The sequence below is a fragment of the Sinocyclocheilus rhinocerous genome, unplaced genomic scaffold (genome assembly GCF_001515625.1).
Source record: "Sinocyclocheilus rhinocerous isolate Xijiao unplaced genomic scaffold, SAMN03320098_v1.1 scaffold308, whole genome shotgun sequence".
Classification (NCBI taxonomy): Eukaryota; Metazoa; Chordata; class Actinopteri; order Cypriniformes; family Cyprinidae; genus Sinocyclocheilus; species Sinocyclocheilus rhinocerous.
In genome coordinates this window covers 1,366,474-1,388,692 of record NW_015664994.1, presented here as the reverse complement: position 1 = coordinate 1,388,692, position 22,219 = coordinate 1,366,474, and the positions used below count along the sequence as shown (strand labels likewise).

General features: G+C 40.7%; 2 protein-coding genes across 4 annotated transcripts in view; both read right to left on the bottom strand.

The window, feature by feature from the left end:
- The window catches only part of rab11fip5b (RAB11 family interacting protein 5b (class I)), a 14,992-nt gene extending 3,881 nt beyond the window's left edge, over positions 1 to 11,111 (bottom strand). The window contains exons 1-4 of one of the 3 annotated variants that reach the window (XM_016541538.1): positions 10,426 to 11,111; positions 5,428 to 5,933; positions 4,387 to 4,939; positions 484 to 2,697 (exon numbers count right to left, since the gene is read on the bottom strand). In XM_016541538.1, the coding sequence (XP_016397024.1) occupies positions 484 to 2,697; positions 4,387 to 4,939; positions 5,428 to 5,933; positions 10,426 to 10,805 (3,653 nt within the window). In that variant the 5' untranslated portion in view covers positions 10,806 to 11,111. The remainder of the gene's footprint in view (positions 1 to 483; positions 2,698 to 4,386; positions 4,940 to 5,427; positions 5,934 to 10,425) is intronic. The other 2 variants (XM_016541539.1, XM_016541540.1) reach the window with 2 other exon arrangements.
- Positions 11,112 to 15,269: 4,158 nt separating this feature from the next.
- LOC107730651 (BEN domain-containing protein 4-like) lies at positions 15,270 to 21,730 on the bottom strand. Its single transcript, XM_016541512.1, has 3 exons — positions 21,195 to 21,730; positions 16,337 to 16,897; positions 15,270 to 15,400 (listed from the first exon to the last, which is right to left on the bottom strand). The coding sequence occupies exons 1-3, from the start codon at positions 21,646 to 21,648 to the stop codon at positions 15,270 to 15,272; spliced, it is 1,146 nt and encodes a 381-aa protein (XP_016396998.1). The 5' UTR covers positions 21,649 to 21,730.
- Positions 21,731 to 22,219: the final 489 nt, after the last annotated feature.

Sequence of the window (22,219 nt, the reverse complement as noted above, 5' to 3'; positions counted from 1 at the left end):
TTGTTTATGAATTTTGTCTCTTTGGGTACTAACAAACAGGTCAATCAGACCTCATAATGACACAGTCTACATAGTAATCAAACCTGTCGTGAACACTAGCTGCATACAATACAACTGTCATATAACTTTAGACTATTTCCATATGGTTAGTTACCTCTACAAGAAAATGTGTTACTACCAAAACAGAATGAAAACTGAAAGAAGCAATATAAAAGCAAAGATGAAAAATGAAAGAACTAAAAGGAATGCAGCATGATCAAACCAGGAGGAAAGGTAATAAGAGATGGTGCCAGAAAAATGCACACACATTTGTCAAAGTCCAAATTATAGCAAGCTGTGAGTGCAAAAACAAAGTTTGTTCTAGGCCAACATATGTGAGAGCATTTATGAGCCTGTCTTAGTGCACCTGCTGTGAGAGAGAATAAGGTAATTTCTCAGGTGAGAGCAGAGGTGAGTGCGCTTTTAAAGGCAGTGAGGTCTCACCTGCTCTCCTCATGGGGCAGGAGGACGTTAGCTGGCTGTTTCTCCTCAGGTGAGAGGGAGAGCGGTGCATCAACATGGGGCTGGGCTGTGGAGGAGCATGTGGAACCCATGCTGGGCAACTCGTTTGGGGGGTTCGCAGGAAGGGAAGGGTCAGGGCAGAGACAGGAATTAGTACCAGCTAATGGGGTGGGTGAAGGGGAAGGATCATGCAAAATGAGGTCTGATGTAGGATGAGGAGAGCCTGGGAGTGAATCGGCACCCGAGACAGTTTTGGGTGAGCCTGTGGTTGAGCGCGGTCTGATGCGGGCTGATCTGACTTCCGTTTTATAGGGGCTTCTGGAGTTTCTTGGGGCTACTCTAGCGTGCAAGTCCTCAAAGCTTATTTGTTCTTCCAGTGTTGAACAAGATTCCTCGACCTTGTTGTTCTTTAAGAAGCAGACTTCAGAGTTCAGGTTACCTTCTGTTAAATGATTATGCTCCTTATCATTGTGCGAAGTGAGCAAGTCATTGCCTTCCGCTAACTCTTGTTTGATTTGCATGGTCACAGTGTTGTCTTTGCTTGAGCATGTTTGAGTGATCACAGTGATCTCTTTGTTGAGGAGAACGTCAGCCACGTTGTGAGACTCACAGTTAACCTTTGAAGCAGTGTTTTGGTGTTCACAAGGATCGGCTTTCTGTCCTCCCAGTTCTTCACAAGATCTCTCAAAAGGTGACGAGCAATGGGTATGGTTTTGTGAGTCAGACAAATGTGATGTGATATTGTTACGGGTGTTTATTGGTGAAAACATCTCCAACTCTGAAGCCATTCTGCACAATATATCCTCAGGTAAGCCAGGGGAGCACCTGGGAAGCGAGGAACCATGCAAATGCAAAATTGAACCATCTTTGGATGATTTAACACCATCTTTATTAATTTCAAAAGGTGGTTGCAACTCAGACGGTGAACTTCCAGAATCAATAAAAGCAAACTCTGAAGTATCTGTATTGTTGTTCGAATCTCTAGGTGAGAGGGTCAACAAACCCACGCCACTGGTTTTAGTCTTGCGTTGTTGTTCATTTGAGACCCTTATTTCACAGGACGATTCTGAATCGTGTTTTGATTGGGCCTGAGGTGAACTGCAAAGTGATTCGGTCACTGTGGTTTCCCAGTCAGATGGGAAACACAGAGTTTCAGTTACCATGTACTCGCATTCAGAGCTTCCATGTGCATCTTCACCAAAATCATTCGGAGAGTTATTAGCATTGTTGTCCGTAGCAAAGTCATGACCCCTTGCTTCCCCAACCATGAATTTGTTCAATCCGATACCGCTGTGCAACTCTGCATCCATCTTGTTACACCCTACTGAAGAAATATGGTGCAACTCTTTATCTGAACATAAAATCTGAGAGTTCCTCTTCACGTCTCCATCTCTTACATGCTGAAGGGAGGCGAAGTCAGTCTGGGAAAGGAAGCAGGCCTCTTTCTGCACAGCCAGCTCCTGGGCTCTGTCCAACCAGCTGTCTGTGGTGATCCCTTGGGTCCTCATGGGTCTGCGTGGTGGTAGAGGAGGCAGATCCCATGGCCTTGAAACACCCATGTCAACTTCATCAACCCTTAAACCAATGTTCGCTTTGTTGTTTACACACAGCATCTGGTTTGTATTTGGTACTTGTGAGAGAAACGGTGCTGATGGAGGTCTAGTTGGAGTCCCACTTGGCGATTTCAGCCGGCTGGTGGCAAATGCTTCAAAATCATCCCATTCCCCAGCCCTCTCAGACAGAGAGTGGTTCGGATTAGTGTTTGAGTTTGTATCTGGTGTCTCAGGCATAATGGACGGAAGAGACCTCTGCCTGGACATACTTCTGGGTCTTTCCCGTTTTATTGCGGGCATTTTGTTCTGTGCTCCATTACGGACGGGACTGCATCCGACTGGATAATGATAAAGACTGGAATTAAGAGAACAGTAACCAGCAGTTGGAGACTTCAGTCCTTCCTCGGCTATAAGATCCTCAAAAAAGGGGTTTTGCTGTAGTCGTGTGAGGAAAGGGTTGGAGGGAGAGATGGATGGGGGTGTTGGGGAAGAGTGGGTGAATGGGTTGGTGTGATTGCCATTAGGGGGAGACACCGAGCCAGTAGTGCAACCGAGGGGAAGAGAGCAAGGGGGCTGACTGGGGGAGCAAGGGATCTGACAGGGGGTTTCTGAGCTGCTCTCTACCTTAGGAGAGACTCCCAGCCTGTGGAGGGAAGGCACAAGTAGTCCTCTTAGTCATAGTGTGTAATGGGCCATAAAATCCAACTATGAGTGGGAGGAGAGGGACAATTATTTTCTATTACAGAGACACCTCTTAATCAAAGAAAAATTGTCTTTGGATTCAAATTTGTTCATGTTTTGATCAGAAGTGTCTGGCATGTTTTGACCAGCTTGCGCCTACATAAATACTGCTGGTTTAGTAGGAACAAAAGGGGAGAAAAGACATTTCCTTTCAGCCTATAAACTCTAACTAGGGGTGGGCGATATACCTGTAAACACGATAAACGGGTAGAAATTTCACAAATTGTATAAATCTTGGATTATTATCTCTAGTGTGGTTCTGTTCAAGTGACGTTTCGGCGTTGTGTCACCTTTAAAAAGTTTATCATTTGCATGCATTTTTTAGCCTTGCCAGTTTAAACTTTCAAGCAATTTTAAATCATTCAAGCACTATAACACATAAGACATGAAAGAGAATTCAATTTTGTTTCCCCATTTCAATTCACACAGTGTGATTACTGAATTGGCAATGCCGGTTTATTAGCAAAAAACATAGTTGGTGATGTCTTAAATGAATATAGACAGTTGGGAGAAAATTGGATGTGTATCAATATATTGTATCCGTTTTAGGTCCTAAAGTGACAGCAGCCTAATATACCTGCTGTCTGTGTCATTTAAGCACTCACAAGAGAAAGCACTCACTGATCTTGAATGAACTACTATTGTAGCTTTAATAATCAATGTATATTTAATTAATTGAATGAATACTGCACAATGTTTTATTGCACATTTGATTACTTTATTCAATTTCTGTAATATTTCTTACCTCTGTTAGAAAGACCTACCTAAAAATGTCACTGATTATTTCATTTTTTCTTTGTTATATTGTAGTTAAATGTTTACTTGTTTTCACTAAGCTTGAGAACTTATTACTTTCATTAGTTAATCTAGTATTGTGTAGAATGTATAATTGTGAAATTTCAATGTCATCTAAAATGTTATCATAATAGCAACCTTATTTCCAGCAAAAAATAAAAATAAATAAATAAAATAACTACATCAATTTGTGACATATATTATCATGAATTAAAATTACGAATAAAGATTGTCATATCGCCCACTCCTAAATCTATTAAAAATAAAACCGGTTGAATGGTTGAAAAAATGGTTGAATGTGTCAAAAAATATCAAGCTGCTGAATGAAAAAAATGAAATTACTGAAATGTGAAATAATAAAAAAATAAATCAATGTAATATAAGTGGACATTTCTTATAAAAACAGCTGATGTTTTTGAATGGATCAACAAATTTGTGGAACTTGACAAGTTTTTTGGATGAAAACACACACATTAACAATCCCTTCTTTGATGTCTTGACCTATGTTCTGCAGACCAAGAGCAATATAAAGGAATGAGATGGGAAAAGCTGCTGCAGTAACTGTTGCATCAGCAAATTCAAACACTCCATTTTCTAAGAATATTCTCTGAGGACCAAAATGCAGGCTGACATTCAAAGCCATTCACTTAAAAACAAAGTATCCCTTTAGATGAACGTCTGGCAGTCAAATATAGATCATGGGGAACAGCTATTGATGATACTGATACATGTGCAATGTCAGACATCTTTTGTACTGTAACATAAAACCTAGTAGCCTTGCTTGGCCTTCACTCACCTTGGCTTGTTCTGGGAGTCACCGGAGCCAAACCATCCTCTGCGTCTGCCCTCAAGAGGAGCAGAAACCTGGCTCTGCTCCGGCTTGGCTGGGAGAGAGTCACTCCTCCCGCTAGAAAACAGAGTTTTCCTCAGCTTTTTTCCTTTATCCACCACTTCCACAGGTCCAGCGGCCTGCACTGGCTTTCCCTCTGAGGTTGCGGCCCCTTGGGTCTGACTTTGAGCTCCATCTGCCTCACTGTCCTCCTTCTTGCTCTTTTCAATGGACCAGCGTCTCCCATCGCTCTTCTGCGAGTCCTCACTGCGTCGGGTCAGATTCTGGAGAGACCGAGAAAGGGGTGCACATTTCTCCAGCAGGGAGCGCTTGGCCGGAATGGTACTTGGACTCTTGGGGCTGACAGGCTCGGATGAGTAGATATGGCTACCGTTGATGCAGAGGCTTGATTTGGAGAGCGCCATACTTTGGCCTTTTAGGTTTTCCACGGCAGGGCTGGGACGAGGAACACCCATGACCTTACTGGCTTCATCACTGTGTGCGCGCTTGTGGGTCATCACTTTAAAGACAGAGGTCACAGAGAGAAGACAGAAAAAGTGTACAGACAAAGATCAGTACATGTCCCAACCAGACATTTGAGGAGAGGTTTTAAAGATGGAATGAAAATTCTGTCTTCATTCACTCACCCATTCCAAACATGTATGACTTTCTTTCATCTGTGAAACACAACAGAAGATATTTTGAAAAATGTCTCAGGGTTTTTTGTCCACACAATAAAAGTCGATGGGTGTTTTGTTTTGGACCTCACTGACTTCAATTGTATGCACAAAAACTGTTGAAACATTTTTAAAAATATCTTTAAATATGATCCACAGAATAAAGAAACTCATACGAGTTTGGAACAACACAAGGGTTGTCATAAACTATCATACATTATCATATGGAGCCCACAGTTTATTAACAGTTTAGCAACATAGTTATTATGTAAATTCTCGATGATTATGATAATGAATTCTCCCAGTTTATCTCTTCTTATAGACAACTGACCTTTAATCCCACCTTCAGTGTCCATTGGGAAGGGCTCGATCACTCTGCTGCTGTAGACGGGTGTTCTGGACAGCTCTACTGAGACGAATGGATCCCCGGCGGACGATGCCATGCTACTGTCTGACGCCAATGATGAACAAGACCGTGTGTCTGAATTCTTGCGCAGTTTCCCCTTAAAGAAGAAGTCTTTCACCTTGCTCCGGTGTTCATCGACCCCCTCTTCCTCACCTGGCTCATCGGGTCCACCATCTCCTGCAAACGGAGGACCTACAGACCCTGACAGGGCGGCGAAGCGGCCAGGTAAAATGGCAGAGGAGGATTCCACATCTCCTCTCTTTCTTCCCGTGACGCGGTCCTTCAGCTTTCCAAATGCAGATCGGGGCTTGTCCTTTATGGTCAGATCGTACATACTAGCCGTCATGTTGTTGCGGGTAAACTGGACGGTGACCTGCAGCTCTCCCCGCTCCTTCTCCTTCCGACCAGCCTTGGAGTGAAGCTTGAGCCACCTTAAATATAGAAAGAAAAAAAAAAAAGTCAGCTAAAAGCAAATTTAGATTAGTTAACACTAAAAGTTGTTTAAAACTTTGAAATTATTGTTAAATAACTTTATTAAGAGTAATCTTTAGCAAATGTCTAAATGATTGATACTTTTTCATACATTATAACGCTGTAATAAATAAACTTACTTGTAGTATTTAATCAGTGATCAGCTTTTTTCGAAGGCTTGATTGTGTTTATGGGGTGCAGTGTAACGTGTTCATGCTTTGTTTAAAAAAAAAAAGAATTATTTTCATGTATTTTACCTTTATTCTACATTGCTGTTTCCATTCTCTTCAAATCGGTCTGTTGAATTCCTGGTTCTATGAAGCCCCTCCCTCAGAAATATGTAATCTGGCTCAGATTGATTAGCTGGCCCAGTGTGTTATGATTTGCTCAGAACGGCTCAGGATTTGCTAACCGCCTAGTGCACGTTGTCTGGAAATGTCACGCCCCCTTACCATTACGGGTAGTTGCATGTTCCCAGGGGCGGGGTTTATGTAAACATCGGGGTTAGTGATGTCACAAACCCAGGAAGAAGCTTGTTGTAGTCCCTACCAGCCGTTTTTTTGTAGTCTTTAATCAGAGATTTCTTTAAAAGAAAATATCTCCCTTTGCATTGAACTTAGAGCATCGTAACTTTGCAGACATTGTTTAGGATCTAACAGCAACATTACACACTAACTAAAGTTAAAAAAGTGAAATCATAATCAACACTGATTTCAGTTGTTAGTGTTTTCATTTTTTTAGACAAAATTAGGGCTGCATGATAAAACGCATGCGATATTTAACGCGCATGTTGTCAGAAAAGCCGGTTCTGTAATCAGCGGTAAATCTCCATCACCTGCGGGCTTTCACATTGAGCAGCATTTACTACACAGAGCCGTTGAAAGCACGCACGTGATGGAGATTTACCGCTGATTACAGAACCGGCTTTTCTGACAAGATGCGCGTTAAATATCGCATGCGATTTATCGTGCAGTCCTAGACAAAATATTATAGAATTGTAATATCTGTAATTTATCAGTTAATTACTATAACATAAATATAATTAAACATCAGGCCAGCATAGTGCATCCTTACTTTCAGAACATCGGTATCTTTTAATAGTTATGCTAACATAAATGATCTTAATGATCCTAATTTTCTTTAAGCAAAGTAAACAGTACCCTTCAAAAGTTTGAGGTCAGTAAGATTTAAAAAAAAAGACTTTTCTACTTTTATTCAGCAAGGATGCATTAAATTGATCAAAAGGGAATTTAAAAGATCTACAATATTACAAAATATATATTTTTTTACTTTCTATTCATCAAAGAATCCTGAAAAAATGATCACCGTTTCCACAAAAATCTTAAACAGCAAAACTGTTTTGAACATTGATAATTTCTTGAGCACCATGGCATAGCTTTGCCATCACATGAATAAATTACATTTTTAAAATATTACAATAGAAAACAATTATTTAAATAGTCTTTACTGCATTTGTGTTCAAATAAATGCAGCCTTGGTGAGCATAAGAGACTTCATTCAAGTGTAATTACTATATTTCTTTTGATTTTGGGATGACATTTTCACACTTAAAATAATGCTCTCACTGATGGCCTCATCTTTTATAACACTGGCTTACAATTTCCAGCACCACACTGAAGCAAGCAGCGATGATCTATACTGCATTACAAACACAAGGGGCCTCTTGAATGAATGTTACTGCCTTAGTATGATGCCGTCCCTTTGTCTCACACAGAACCAGTGGCGAAACTATTTCCTCCATTTCCGGTAGAGCACAGAGCACCTCATGTGCGCACACGTGCAGAGAGCCAAGACAAACGCCCTACACTGGGAGACGCAGAAGAGAGAGAAAGAGAGGTGCAACTCTGAGCTCAATTAAAGCCAGATGTGCAGAACAGCCTCATGCCTACAACAACATGTGATGACTCAGAATAGTGTGTGCAGAGACGGACATTTCTCCATACGTCTCTCCACATGACCTGAAACGCTGAGAGGCCTACATGGCAGTGCAAACTTCAACTAGAAAATGAAAGTTTGTCAAGATAAACACTGAATGTTGACTCGAAAAAGACGGGCGTAGCTTGTGGGGGGGCCAAGGGGGCCTGGCCCCCCCATAGCGATTTAAGAAGTATGGTTACGTGGTTACTAGATAGATCCACCCACCACACTCCTGCACTGTGGTGTTCAAGATGGTTTCTAGGGCATTGCTAGGCCGTTGTTAAGATGCTTTAAGTGTTTGTTTGAGTTATGCCAGGTAAGGTGTTCTGAATATTGCTAGAGCGTTGCTAAATGGCCGCTAAACTGTTCTAATTGGTTTTTAGGCAGTTGCAAAGGTGTCCTGGAGGGCTGCTAGGCAGTTGGTGTTCTGGGTGGTTGCTAGGCAGTTGCTAAGGTGCTCTGGGTGGTTGCTAGGACATTGTAGTTTAGTGGCTCTCCACCTTTTAACTCAAAGGTCCCTTGTTGTCCAACACAATATTCGAAGGCCACCTCATACAGGCAAAGATATTTTCTGTACTTATGCTATAATTATGAAAAAGCTGCTTGTTTTCAAACTTTTTTATTAACAGAAACCGATTGTTTGATATAAGTAACCATGACTGATTTTGTGATTCCAGAAGTTTTAAGAATCATATAATCTTCAATAAAAACATTAGTTATTAAGCGGAGGAAAAAATATGATTGCAATTTACATCTTGATTTTTTTTTAAAATTTAGATATAGTTAGATTGTTTTATTATATCAATAATAAGTATGAACTGAAATCCTAATAGTAGTAATTATTAATTAAAATAAAAAAGTGGTCCTGGGGCCCCCTAGGAAGTTGAGAAATCTGTTTTTTGAGAATTTTATATTTTCTTGAAACACCCTGGCAGATATGGAACTATTAAAACCAGCAATCTGCTTACACTCAGAAGAAACAAACATGCTGATTAATATACATTATATTATGCATTCAGTGCTTACTAACATCTTGATCGTCTTTAATTAAATCAGTTTTGTTAGTCAGTTGAACATTATGTGAATTTGAGAGTTGAATTGTGGATGTGAGAATAAAGGAAGGCGTATTGAATATGAAAATAACAATGTTATTGTTGCTCAGCATGGCTCACGGACTTCCTCCCTCACTTGTTTATAGAGGTTTCAGCCAAGAGGCCCACCTACTTGATCTCGTCCTCCCCTCTTATGGCAAATGATTTACTCCTCCTAATGACGGCACTGCTAGTTGAATTTCATCTATTAGATGCGCAAGCTTTTAAACAAGAGATATATTTAAATAAAATTGAACAATGAAAAAAAGAACAAGATTCCAGGAAGGTTACGTCTGTTGGAGTGCAGTGAAATGCGTGTTTGTTGAGTTCACTGCAGACTCTGTGACCATTCTGACACATGCTGGTACTGCCCTGTGTGGAGGCATGACTCTGTGCCAGCACTACGCAAGCACACTGATGAGGACTAGATGCAGCATGCCCCTCCAAGTATGTTGCTGTTGTTGTGTCTGTAAAAACATATCCCATTACTCTGGTATTCACAACAGTGTTGGTTTTACACTTCCCATAGATTGCTTGTGTGGCTTCGACCACCATGCATTTGTTTGATACTGCATGCGACATCAGTAATTTAGGTTAAGTTTTGGTGGCTGGTTAAAGAATCTTCCTGCAGTTCTGCGAATGGGAATGTCTGTCCAACTGTGAAATGGGTGCACAGAAATTCTTCGACCCAAAATCACAGACTCAAGGTTTTGGCGTGCCTGTGTCAAATTTCCCAGGACTATATCAACTGAAAAACAAGAAAAGCTATTCTTTAAAAGTTCATTCAGTTACATGAACACAAGGCTATAAAAATCATAAAGATCCTGTATCTTAAGGCTATACTTTTTTACACTCACTCTCGGGAATGAAGCAAAGTGGTGAAACAAGACTAAAAATGCCATGTCTTTTAATTTTTTTATTTTACATGTACCCTATAATCAGTGTTGTTTTTTTTGTATCATTGAGATACTACTATACTTTTAATTAATATTTTTTAATAAGCTTTTCGTTTGTCTTTTAATATTTTATTAAGTGTTTTTGTCTTTTTTTATTCGTTTAAGTCTATACAGTTTTCAGTTTAAATTTCAGTTTTATGTTTAGTTATTTCAGTATATCAAATGAAAATATTTTATTCGAGTTAGCATTTATTTATTTCAAGTAATGAAAATGAAAACTATGATATATCTACTTATTATACCATGTTTTACGTTTACCTGCTGAAACAAATACTGGTTAGCTGTTCTTCTAGCAACTAGTCTGATAGTTTAAGAAGGGTTTTTACCTAAGCTCTTTTTTAATGTACACTTACATGAATATGATAATCATTCAGTACCATGGTTCTGCCACAGTACAAAAAAAGTCTCAAGGAGGCCCTCGACAAAGAGGCCTATTAATTGATCCTATTATTGGCTGAAATACTCACTCATTTCTGGGACACATTCCATCTTGAAAAACTTTGTGGAGGGGAATAATAGTTTGACCGAGAAACACGTCCAGCCCGATCAGCACGCGATGCATCACGGTGAGCACCAGGTTGCTGCTCCCGGGCGGGTACGCGCTCATCCCACCCGCCTCCAGCAGCCCGGGCAGCAGCTCAAACGAGCATTCCTCGTGCCACTGCGGCTCCTCAGCCTTCTCCACCAGGCCGGTGGTGTACTTCTCCTTGCCGACCTGGATGATGGTGTAAACATAGCGGCTGCCTTGCTTGCCCTTCGTCCGCAGATTCCTCGCGCGAAGGACGGTCACGTTGACGTGCGTCGGGACCCATCTCTGATCATCGTCGTCCAGGCTAATCAGAGGCATCCCGTTGCAGTTGGAGACGCAGTTGTTTGGGATAATCCAGCAGAATGACACTTGCGCACTGGATAACTATGCACTGCCCGCGCCCTTGTCCCTGTCCGCCACCCGAAGTTGCAGTGAGAGAAATCGCTGCATTACCGTGCAGCTCAATTCAAAAAGACAATCACAACGGAAACGTTGATAATAAATATAAAATCCCTGGCGAGTCAAACTTCACATTTACCGTAGTGGGCGTTCTGGACCCTCGGCGTCACCACCACAACAGATTTTTGACAACTCACTGCACTGCTGCTGCTGCGCGGCCCGCCCTCCAACATTTAGTGGGGGCTCCGCAATAAAGTATGCAGCTGAATTAAAGAGAAAGGCAACTCAATTCCGTGCTGCTATAGTTCATATCAGAAGATAGTAAACAATCTAGCAGAGATCACTATAGTTTGAGCTCTACTTGGACTGGGAATCGGGAGCACGCTGTAATGAGTGTGGGAAAACTTATCCATGCTGAAGCTGTTTGTTTGGTGAACGAGTTTTGAACGAATCCTTTAGGTCAGGGGTGCCCAAACTCGGTCCTGGAAGGCCGGTGTCCTGCAGAGTTTAGATCCAACCCTAATCAAACACACCTGAACCAGCTAATCACAGCTAAAAATGAAACTTCCCGGCAGGTGTGTTGAGGCAAGTTGGAGCTAAACTCTGCAGGACACCGGCCCTCCAGGACCGAGTTTGGGCACCCCTGCTTTAGGTGAACAAATCGGTTTGTTTGAACAACTCTTTTAACTGAATGAATCGTTCTCGTTTATTTTCATGCACTTCAAATGAGATGGTGCTCACTGCAGAACACAAGATCCAGGGGGCGTGGTTGGATCCTGATCCAACTCCTCCCACCTTACATATACCTAAACCTACCCTTCTCCACCCCCTGATCCCTAAACCCACCCATCTCCACCCCTAAACCTACAAATCTCCACCCCCTAGATGTGGATCCAACCACGTCCCCTGGATCTTGTGTTCTGCAGTGAGGGGCTACTGGCTTCAAATAGCATTCCAGTAGGACATGCGAAGGAGCACATTGGTTGGACTTCCTGAAAGAATAGGCCCCTTCACCGAACAGCTGTTTTGAGGATTGTGCTCCGGTGTCTCTTTACAACCAAAATGGACAAAATCAGTGGACGTTTAAAATGTTTTTCAACAGCTTTACCCGATTTGTTAATCATGTAGGCTCACCCTTATCCCACCTCTAAATTAGAGTAAATCGGGTAAAGCCTTTGAAAAGTTCTTGGTTATAATAACGTCCACTAGCTTTCTGCAGAGATTTATCATTGGGTTTTGAGTCTAATGAGATTTTTCAAGTAAATGAAGGATAGAGGAATCTGAACGAATTTAACTGGAATACCGATCGCCAAAACCTAGAGAGAGATTAAATGCAAGCAAACATTTCCGGTTGATTCGGTGCATTTTACTAAGCGGTTGTGTGAATGATTCAATGACTCGCTCGTTTGTACCGCTGTAACCTGCAAAAAGAGTCACTGAGTGAATCAGAATCGGATTTATTCTGCTAGTAAACCTATTCAAAAGATTCGAGTCAATGAATCAAAATCCCCATCACAGTGATGATAGTTCTCTCTCTGTGTGTGTGTGTGTGTGTGTGTGTGAGTACATGGGGTGGGGTATGATGCTATCTCTCTGCTTAACTGTCCCATGATGAAGATGATTTTTTCCGGCTAAACTAAATCTCTGTTTCAGCCACATATATTGCGCAATGCCTGGAAATGCCTGTGCATTACATAACATACTAAGTTGAAGATATAACTTTACTTAATTTACAATGGATGGTCATTAAACTGCTGAAAAACAACAAGAAGAACTTAAACTAAATTGGTTTGCCGGCTTTGGTCTCTCAGCTTGGTCCATCTGGTGTGCTGGCTGATTTTTAAAAGCGCTTTTCACTTTGAGCCCAATTTTGCAGTCTTGTTTATCATAAATAGGCTAACATGATGCATCCGAATGATTTCATAAAGTGTACGCACACTCACTCCACAGACATCTGCAATTATTCACACTGGCGTGAATTTGACAGCTTTTGTTTGGATTGGGTTCAAAAAGGAACGTTGCAATGGCTTTATTGTTGTCTACTGCCATCTATTGTTCAATGTTTAGAATTAATAGAGTAGCTACTATTGAAACACAACACAGACGGTATTGTCTGGATCAGTTATTTTGCTTCATTGTATTTTCTCTTTTTTGTCCACATTACATAAACGCATCTTCTGTTTGAAAAGAAAATATCATTAATAAGTAAGAGGAAAAACAGTCTCATCACTTTTGGTGGAGTTCACAGTGTTGACACGTTCTTTGAACAGACTAGAGGACTAACAATTTCACCATGGATTTGTACAATCACAACAGGCTACACATCACAACAACAGAGGCTTTTGTATGTCTGGTAGTAAAAGGCAACAGCAACTTGGTAACTTATTTTGAAGTCTTTATACCTCTCTGACACAACTTTATCAGCTGTTTAATGTTTGGGAATTGCTGACATTTAAACCTGAACATGAAGATGTGAACTTGGGCGAAACAGTAGCCTTTAGTAGCAGATGAATGAGGCCACAGATCTTCAGATATGAAACTCCCTTAATGATCACATGCTATGTGAAGAGGTTTAAATGTTAGGGATTCCCCACCATCAGACCTCTGATGAAGCGCCACGGAGAATGAATTCAAAATTAGTAGTTAAATGACATTAGACTGAATTCTACCAGACATTACACGATGACCTGGATGTATAAACATTTTCACAGACAGAGTCTAAGGCATTAAAGAAAGATGGTCCGTTTTCAAACACATTTTTCTTTTGTTTGAAAACCCAAACAGCCAGAGGCCACTAATGTAACAGGAACGCTAAGAGATAACAACAGTCTGAAATTGGCAGTATTTGTAGTTCTTAGTGGTAGATGGTGTCTCTTTTTAAGGCATTTCATTTAGTCTTTTATGCAGTCACACAGAATCATAATGTGGTAGAATAAATGAAGTCCGGCTGATCCTTTAAACATGATCTTTGTGGTGCTTGACGAACTAGAATCAAGAACCAGCAACACAAATTACGAACAACATCGCCTCCTTATTGGATCAGATGAAAGATTAGGAAGCCACCCAACACATTATATTACAGACTTACTGTATCTCCACAGTCACAGACACGGACAAATTGTAGAGTTCAGTAAATCATCCTGCAACCACTATGAAACTGATTTCGCAACATTACAGTTTTTATAAACATCACAGATTATTCAACATCATATGATAAAATAGAGGGCAGCACTTTAAATTGAACCATATCAGAGAGAATAACAGAAAATCATATTAGCACCTCATTTGCAGGCTGTCTGTGTGAACATCTGACCAATCTGACACAAGAAAGGAAGCTCTCATTATTTACAATGCAGTAAAATGGATACATTCATGTTGCTCACATTCGATGGAATGAATTAGGAAATGGAGTGCATACTAAATCTGATATTGTGTAGAATTCAACCAACTCTGCTGCCTAGTGACCACTAACCGTTTAAGTTGAACAAAAAAAGCTTGGAAGAATCCCACATAATTTAGTGGGTAGGTGTGAATGCCCTGGAATGTTTTGACAGGAAGGAATAAGGATTATATTCATACACAAGCCACGTTAACATCATCTAAGTGCTGCAATTTCTGTATGAGCCGATCCGGAGGGCTCACTCCTCACCTTGATCCATGATTTGGACGTATTTTTCTTCTTTAGTCCCCCAAACCATTCTGCGAGCCCTTCAGATAGAGCTCATCCTGAGAGAGCTGCCCGTCATAGCTCTCCATGTATAAACTACCACTACTGCTGCTACCGCTGGCCAGGAAAGCGCCTACAGCCCGGCCCTGCCGCGCGTGCCCTACTGCATCGCTGAAGACTTTGTTTATCTGCTCCTCAGAGGGCATCCACCAGTCAGGATTAGAAGCACAGTGCATCCGGATAAACTCTGTGAGAGGGAACGCCACGGGACAGAGATGGATGAGGGAGATAGAATGTGTGAGTTGCTAAACTAAGTTTGCATAATTATCGCACTGATAATCTGATTACAATTAGATGCTAAAATCAAAAAAAGTGTAAGAAAGTTTTAGCTCACTACCTCTGAGACAAGTGACCTTGACGGGGTTGAGAGGTCTTCTCTCCGGCCCCGGCTCCGAAGAAATCTTTAATGCGCTTTAATGCATCAACATTTAAACAGACACTGCACTGAATATTGTACCAGAAAACAGGCAAATTCAATATGGAGAACTGAAACTTTACTGGGATGCTAAAAGATTGTTGCTTTTAGTTTTACGTAACAGTTCTTCAAAGTGATATTTTCATAACCTCAGATTAGACTTCTATTTGACTGACAGTTTCAGTTCTTTTTCCACTGGTAATAGTTTCTTGTGTAACCTGTGTCTCGGTGGTTTTCATGACTATTTTAACATCACTGAACGGTCTTTTGTCAGGCTCACCTCGGTAAGCTGCTCTTCAGGCTGGGGCTGCACAAATTGGTTGTAGTGCTGAAGAACAGTCTTAAAAAAGTCCAGAACATTCTGGCAAGGAGCTGTTAAAGGCAAAACCAGGAAAACTTGTTGGCTGATGAACTTTTAGTTTTATTTAAACCAACCAAGCTGTTGTACATAAGCAAAATACAATGTACTGTTAAGAGTGCACAGAGTATTTTTTTCCAATTAAAGTTTTATACATTGTGAATGAATGCATACTACTCATTTTGATATTCTCTGTGGCCCAGAGAAAGCTATTGTAATCTTTAATATTTACTATTGTTTCCCCTCTATAGTGGCAAATACAAGATCAGCTAAATGTCTCGATAACCCTTTTTGGACACTTTCAGTTGTGGAATAAATTAATCATAGCTCACAAATACACTGTCAAAAGGGAATTTTCACAAAGCCTTCCAAAACTGAACTTTCAATAATTTCCACTGCAAAAGTCAGACATGTGATCAGCTAAGGACAAAAAAAAAAAAAAAAAGACTATACAATAATAATATTCAAAAATGATATTTTTTATTTTATTATATAAATTATAAAAAATAAACATTTAAAAAGACAAGTATTAGTATTGCAATAATATTATACTGAATAATATAGTATTTAATAATTATTTTATTTTACAGAACAACAGTAAAATTACAGTACTTATATTTGTCTTAATTTCTCTGCTTTCAAACATTACACTACAGACCTTTATTTTGGTGGCAAACAGCCGGGAGACTTTAGAATTTCTCTTTTGTTGACAACAGATTTTTAAACGATTCTCTTTAGAAATTTGTGTAATGAGAATTTTCTGTGTCTCCAGCAAGTTCAACAAATATTTAGTGAACAGAATGAACCCCTTTTAATTACACTGTGCACCTTTAAAAGCTTAGGATAGTAATAATGATTCTGTGGGGAAAAAAAAAATCTTACAGTGGATTATGTGTCTAATATCAAGACAGAAATAAAACCAAATTATCAAATTTCATCAAGTTTAATACCTGGTATATTGTCCAGTTTTTGTCTCAGTTCCTCGGTTTCCTGCTGTAGACTAAGAACTTCCTGTTCCAGCTCCATACAGCGTGGACAACAACCTTCCTCCTCATCTTCCTCAGGCAGTGTGGACGAGGGGTGTCCGTATGATTCAGACGGTGCTGGTGAAGCCCAGCCACCTAAGATCTGCCTCGGGGACCCTGATGCTGCCGGTTCAGCCTCTACCGGGCGACTCCGTTCACTGTCTGATGACTGGGGTCCAGAGAGCAGGTAGTTCTGAAGCGACTCTGTGAAAATCTGGAGGAAAGCGGAAGTCTGCTGCTGGCTCCAGTGGTTGCCCCGTTGGCTCTCCTCACCTGTGTTCTCCAGGGATGAGTCCTCTGATCTGGGCTTAGAACTGAGCCTCTCTCCTGGAGACAGGCAGCTGTCCTCCTGTTTTATAAGAGAGGAGATGGAAGAGGATGGAGGGACGAGAGAAGGCTGGGGCTCAAGGAGCCGTCCGTTGCTGTTGAGGAGGCTGAGTACTCGACTGCACTGCTGGGCAAAAGCATCCAATATGAGCCGGTTTTCTGAGGGGAGATCAAAATCACACATAAGTACGCAAGTATTGCAGCATCAGATTTCTTAGTTAAATTTTTCGTATTCAAAGAAACAGTTAAACCGTTACTGAAATTTGAAATGAAACTCATTTTACTCAGTATAATGTATTTTAAAACCTGCATGACTAGTCAAAAAGAGATATTTACAGTAGAACTTTTCTATACTACCACAGGTATCAAGCAATTTTCAAGGCAAATTTTTCCATTTTAATTTTTTACAATGCTTTTTCAGTGCTATTTTATACTTTTTGTAACTTGGATATTCTGCTAAATGTCTCCTTTGGTGCTTTAGAGAAGAAAGAATATAATATTAATATAATATCCCTTAACATTTCTTCCTCAATATTTATGTGTATTTTTGGCCTTTTTTTACTATTCTGTTTAAATAAAACAATCTAATAATTACTAAAAACATTTAATTTATTATTTCAATTTAGCCTAATTTGACAACAGCATTGCTTTTGACCTTTATGAGCTCGATTTTTGCTTTTTTGTTACGTCCTTCATGTCCTCCGTTTGCACTTTCCATCATTTTTATCTTTAAATCTGCAACTAGGTCCTGCATGCCTACAGATTTAGGAGATAGAGATAAGGATGCTGTGATACACAACTCATTTACATGGTGTCACTGTTCTAATAAACACTATTCATATCTTCCAAATACTCTAAATATGATGAGAAGAAGCAGAGAGATTAATAAAAGGAAAATGCTGACCAACCAACCGCATACAATTACTCTGTCTCCCCACAGCCTTCTGGCCACGCCCAGATGCAGAATCGTAAGAGGATGATTATGAATTTGCCAACCTCACACAAAGACACAGGGCAGACAATTATCAGCTCTGGCAGTCGCTGTGGCACCCGCATGAGTGACGGGGCGCGAGCTTCTGCCATCGCCTGGATGTGTCTATCAGGCTTAAGCAGATGTGGCCATTTATTAACATGCGCAGCATCTCTGTTTACCCCCAGCAAGATGGATTTGATATCATTCTCCTCTATCTTACCCTCTCCATCCTCCTTTGCTGCTATCGTTCTCTCTTTCCTTTCACTTCCCCCCTCTCCTTCTCTCCCTCCCACTTTTTCTCCCTCCGTTATGCCATGCAGAGTGAGTCTCGTGAAATTTCATTAAACACAGCATGTGCCGCAGAGCCAAATTTATGAGCCACATTTGTTTTAATCACAATCCTTTTCGAGGAGCTTTTAAATGCAATTTGGATTATTGCACTGATCTCAGAACTGTGTCCTTGGGTGTCTACGGCTCTTTCCCCCAGGGCTAGAAAGATGAAACCATTAGCATTGTCTGATTGGCCAAAAAAATCCCCCATGTATTCTTTTGCAGTGGATATTCCATAACAATAAACCAAAAATGGCTTGGTATGAAATTAGAATGCACTGTTTACAAACAGGCACTGTGAACTCTACTGCGTCACCAACAAGTGCAATTAATATTTAGTAAACAGCCTGAAGCCCTTTTAATGATGCCCAGGTGTATTTCAAAATGGACTCTGCATGTTAAACGCTACATCAAAAAACAAAAAGGTTGCAAGGTTGAACTTAAACCTTCCTATATCTAATCTAATAACTCACGTGGAGAAAGTCAGATAAGCTGAATGTTTGTACAGACACTGAGGCACCTTGTTGTATGATAATGACACAACTTCTCAATCTGTGAAGGCCTGAGGCTCTGCTGGATAAAAACTCTTGCAACAGGCACATGAGAAACAATTACTGAAGTCGACAGGTTTAGGTAAATCAGAGAGCTGGTGAGAAAAACAAGATGCTTTTCACAAATTCATGCTGGGAGCATCTTAATGCAGCATGTAAAGAAATCTGACAGTACTTGGTGAGACTTTCATATCTGTGTTTTTTTGTTTTTGTTCTGTCACTGTCATTCTGTTACACTGTGGAAGCTTCTGTCACGAAAACAAATTCCTCGTATGTGTAAACATACCTGGCAATAAAGCTCATTCTGATTCTGATTCTGATTTTTATGATAGATAATCTCAGTGTTCACATTTCATTGTAAAACTTCATTACTGATACTCATGACATATTTCTCTTTTTTTGGCAATATGAGAGATTTGAGAGCCTTTTAGAAATGACCTAAGCAGGAGTGTCGACCACTGTCCCAGCAACCAATAGCCGTCATTTCACCGTCTCGGTTAACTATAGACCCGATATAGTCCGGTTATGTGTAACCCACTTCTAGCTCAAATAACCTTGAATTTGGTTTCATGCCTTTTTTTGGCAAAATAACTTGTGAGATGTATGATATTCCATCATGTAAGCAAAGTAAACAGCGTTTACAAGGTGTTTGGTTTCATTTCTTTGACATGTTCAATACGTAGCCCGAGCGTAGCCATGATTTAGCTCGTAGTCAGACTGGCTATTTGTAGCCCACTTTTAGTCAAACCTGATTCACTGTAGTTCTCCAAGTAGGTATAACTGCAGACCGGAGATCTCCAAAATGGAGCGTGAACTCCAAAAGTGGGCAGAACCTCTAAAATGGGGCGGGGTCTTTCACCATTGGCTCTAGCTTCAGCCAATTGTTATTGACTTACATTTCAAAATAAAACTTTTTAAGTTAAACATCGTTTCTAGTTGATCTAAAGTAAAATATGTTATATAAATAAATATTCTCCGTGAGATCAGAGCCCAAAGCTCGTGGCCAGTGGTGTTTGGACTGGAGTTTGAACCTCTGCTTAATGATATTAACGGGAATCACCCACAAGCTCTCCCGCGAGCCGTCCCGGCGCAGCGCAGGGGAAAGATTTTACTCTATTGCTTTGTTTTAAGCAACGGGGGCGTCCCGGGGCTCGAAATTCGCAGGGTAGGAGGGGGTATTGATGCTGGGTGCAACTAAAAAGGTGCCATTGTCCGGTGAGGTCCGGTTGGGGAGTTACGGAACAATTCATATTGCATAATCTTATTAACTGTTTATCTCCTGAACTGTATCTTTGTTTACCACGCTATTGAGCGCCAATCCCACTGTGCAGTCAATTTCACTGGTTAAGGTTAGGGTCAGGTGTGGGGTAGGGTTTAGGGTTTAGCATTTTTTGTAGTATAGTGTAGGAAATCAACACTTTAATTGACACAACCAATAAAATCTTTGTGGGGTGGAGTTTGCACTGAAGTGGATTGGGGGAAAAAATGTGTCATGTGCCTGTCTGTCAATGGGAGGAAGCCACGCCCTAGCTAGATTTTTTTTCTTTTAAATATCTTAAGTTATTTAAAATATTTTATTTTTTTCATTTTTTATATTTTTATTATCTTAAGTTGTTAAAAATGTATAATAATCATATTATTTATATTTAAGTGTATTGTATTTATAATGCTTTATTTAGTCATTAATTCTTTTGTATTTTTATAATTTTGTATTGTCTTAAGTTGTTAAAAACATTTTTTTTCTTAATAAAAGCTGTATATTTAATTTGTTTGGATGGATTGTCATTTTTTTTGTCTATTAGATGTATATATGGAGGCATTCATTAGCTGTCTATTTAATGACTAGTCTATTCTTGGGCTATGGTTAGACGTCTATTAAATTTTCATTGACGGCCCAAATTCAGCCTTGTTTTAGCCTAGACCCATATTCACTGTCAGACGTATATATGTAGACGTTTAATAGCGGTCTAATTGATGGCTAGTCTATTCTTGGGCTATAATTAGACGTCTATAAAATTTTCCTTGACAGCCCAAATTTAGCCTTGTTTTAGCCTAGACCCATATTCACTGTCTATTAGACGTATATATGTAGTCGTTTAATAGCGGTCTAATTGATGGCTAGTCTATTCTTGGGCTATAATTAGAGTATATTAAATTTTCACTGACAGCCCAAATTCAGCCTCGTTTTAGCCTAGACGTCTGGGCTGTGTTTGGACGGCTAATAGACGTCTTTTAAACTGAAAATTGCTTGCTGACGTGTTAGTAACAAAGATGTAAAACAAGATTTTGGTAAATATACCACAAATATACCATAGACTCACAATGTCATCTGAATATAACAGATACAGAACATTTTATTGCAGGGGTGTTATTAATTTATTAAGCCGCTGTTGTTGTTATTTTTTTCCTCTCATTATTTTCGGGTAAAAACTGATGTGAAGTTAAACATGTCGCATCATTGGGCGTGGGTCCCAAATTGTGGCTGTATACGAGTCTAAAAATGATTGCAATGTTCGTAAAAAAACACACCCCAAAAGTTAGACACTTCAAGTCTTCAGCTTCGTGACGAATAAAAGTTTCTGAGGCAAACTTGTTCACTTACCTGAGCTTATTCCATAGGTGCAGTCTGGAGACTGGTGGCTGAGCTCGGCGCGACCCGCCGGGTATCTGCCGGGCTCCTGGCCGGCGACCCTCCTCTGGTTGCCAAATGATGTCGCCGCCGCGGCGCTCCCCGCTGATGCCGCGCTGGATGTCGCGACTCTGCTGCTGGGCCTGATTTCGCAGGGGAGACGGTGCTGCTGGCTGCTGCTGATGGAGAGGGACGCTGGCGGAAGCGGCACGCGCTGTGAATACTGCTGCTGCTGACCGAGATGATGAGGATGGTCTCCGAGCTGCGGGATGTTCACCATTGTGGGTCTGTCATATCTCGCCTTGCCCGCCGCGCGCTTGCTCGGGAAGGTCTTGAGGGAGCTGTACGGACTCCGCTGCTGCTGCTGCTGCCTGCAGATTTTGGGCGCAGAGAGACCTTCGTCTGCAGGTAGCATCTCCTCCTCCATCTCCCTCGGACTTGAGTGTCGTTCTGTCCCGGTCTGGTTAAATCAGTTATGCCAGTGTCTCGCCGCCTTGCTCTGTGTCTCAAACAATTCTAACTGCATCCTGAGAGCGGCTCCCTGATGCGCCAAACTTATATACAATATTAGAATGTTTAAAAGAGTGGACACGAAAATCGCGGGAGCGAAACAATTATACACCTGCTCTGATGGCAGTAGCTTCCGTTAACTAAGAAAAGAATATATCGATTAGCAATAGATTATAAATTAGGGTGACCATACGTCCTCTTTTCCCCGGACATGTCCTCTTTTTGGACCTACAAAAATGCGTCAGGCCGGCATTTCTTAATTGGCCAAAATGTCCGGGATTCGGCTGTTTTCTTAACCCCGCTCCCGCTGAATCTCTGACCATTGCCGCCTGCTCGCGCAACATTACTGCATTCACGCGCTCCTCGAATGCTCTCATTTCCCGAGTTGTGCTTTTAAGTCGGAATGTGAAAACAACATGGACACTCGTTACAACAAAGATGAGTTGGATTTGTATTATTAGACCTTTCCGACTTGAGTTCACCTGCAT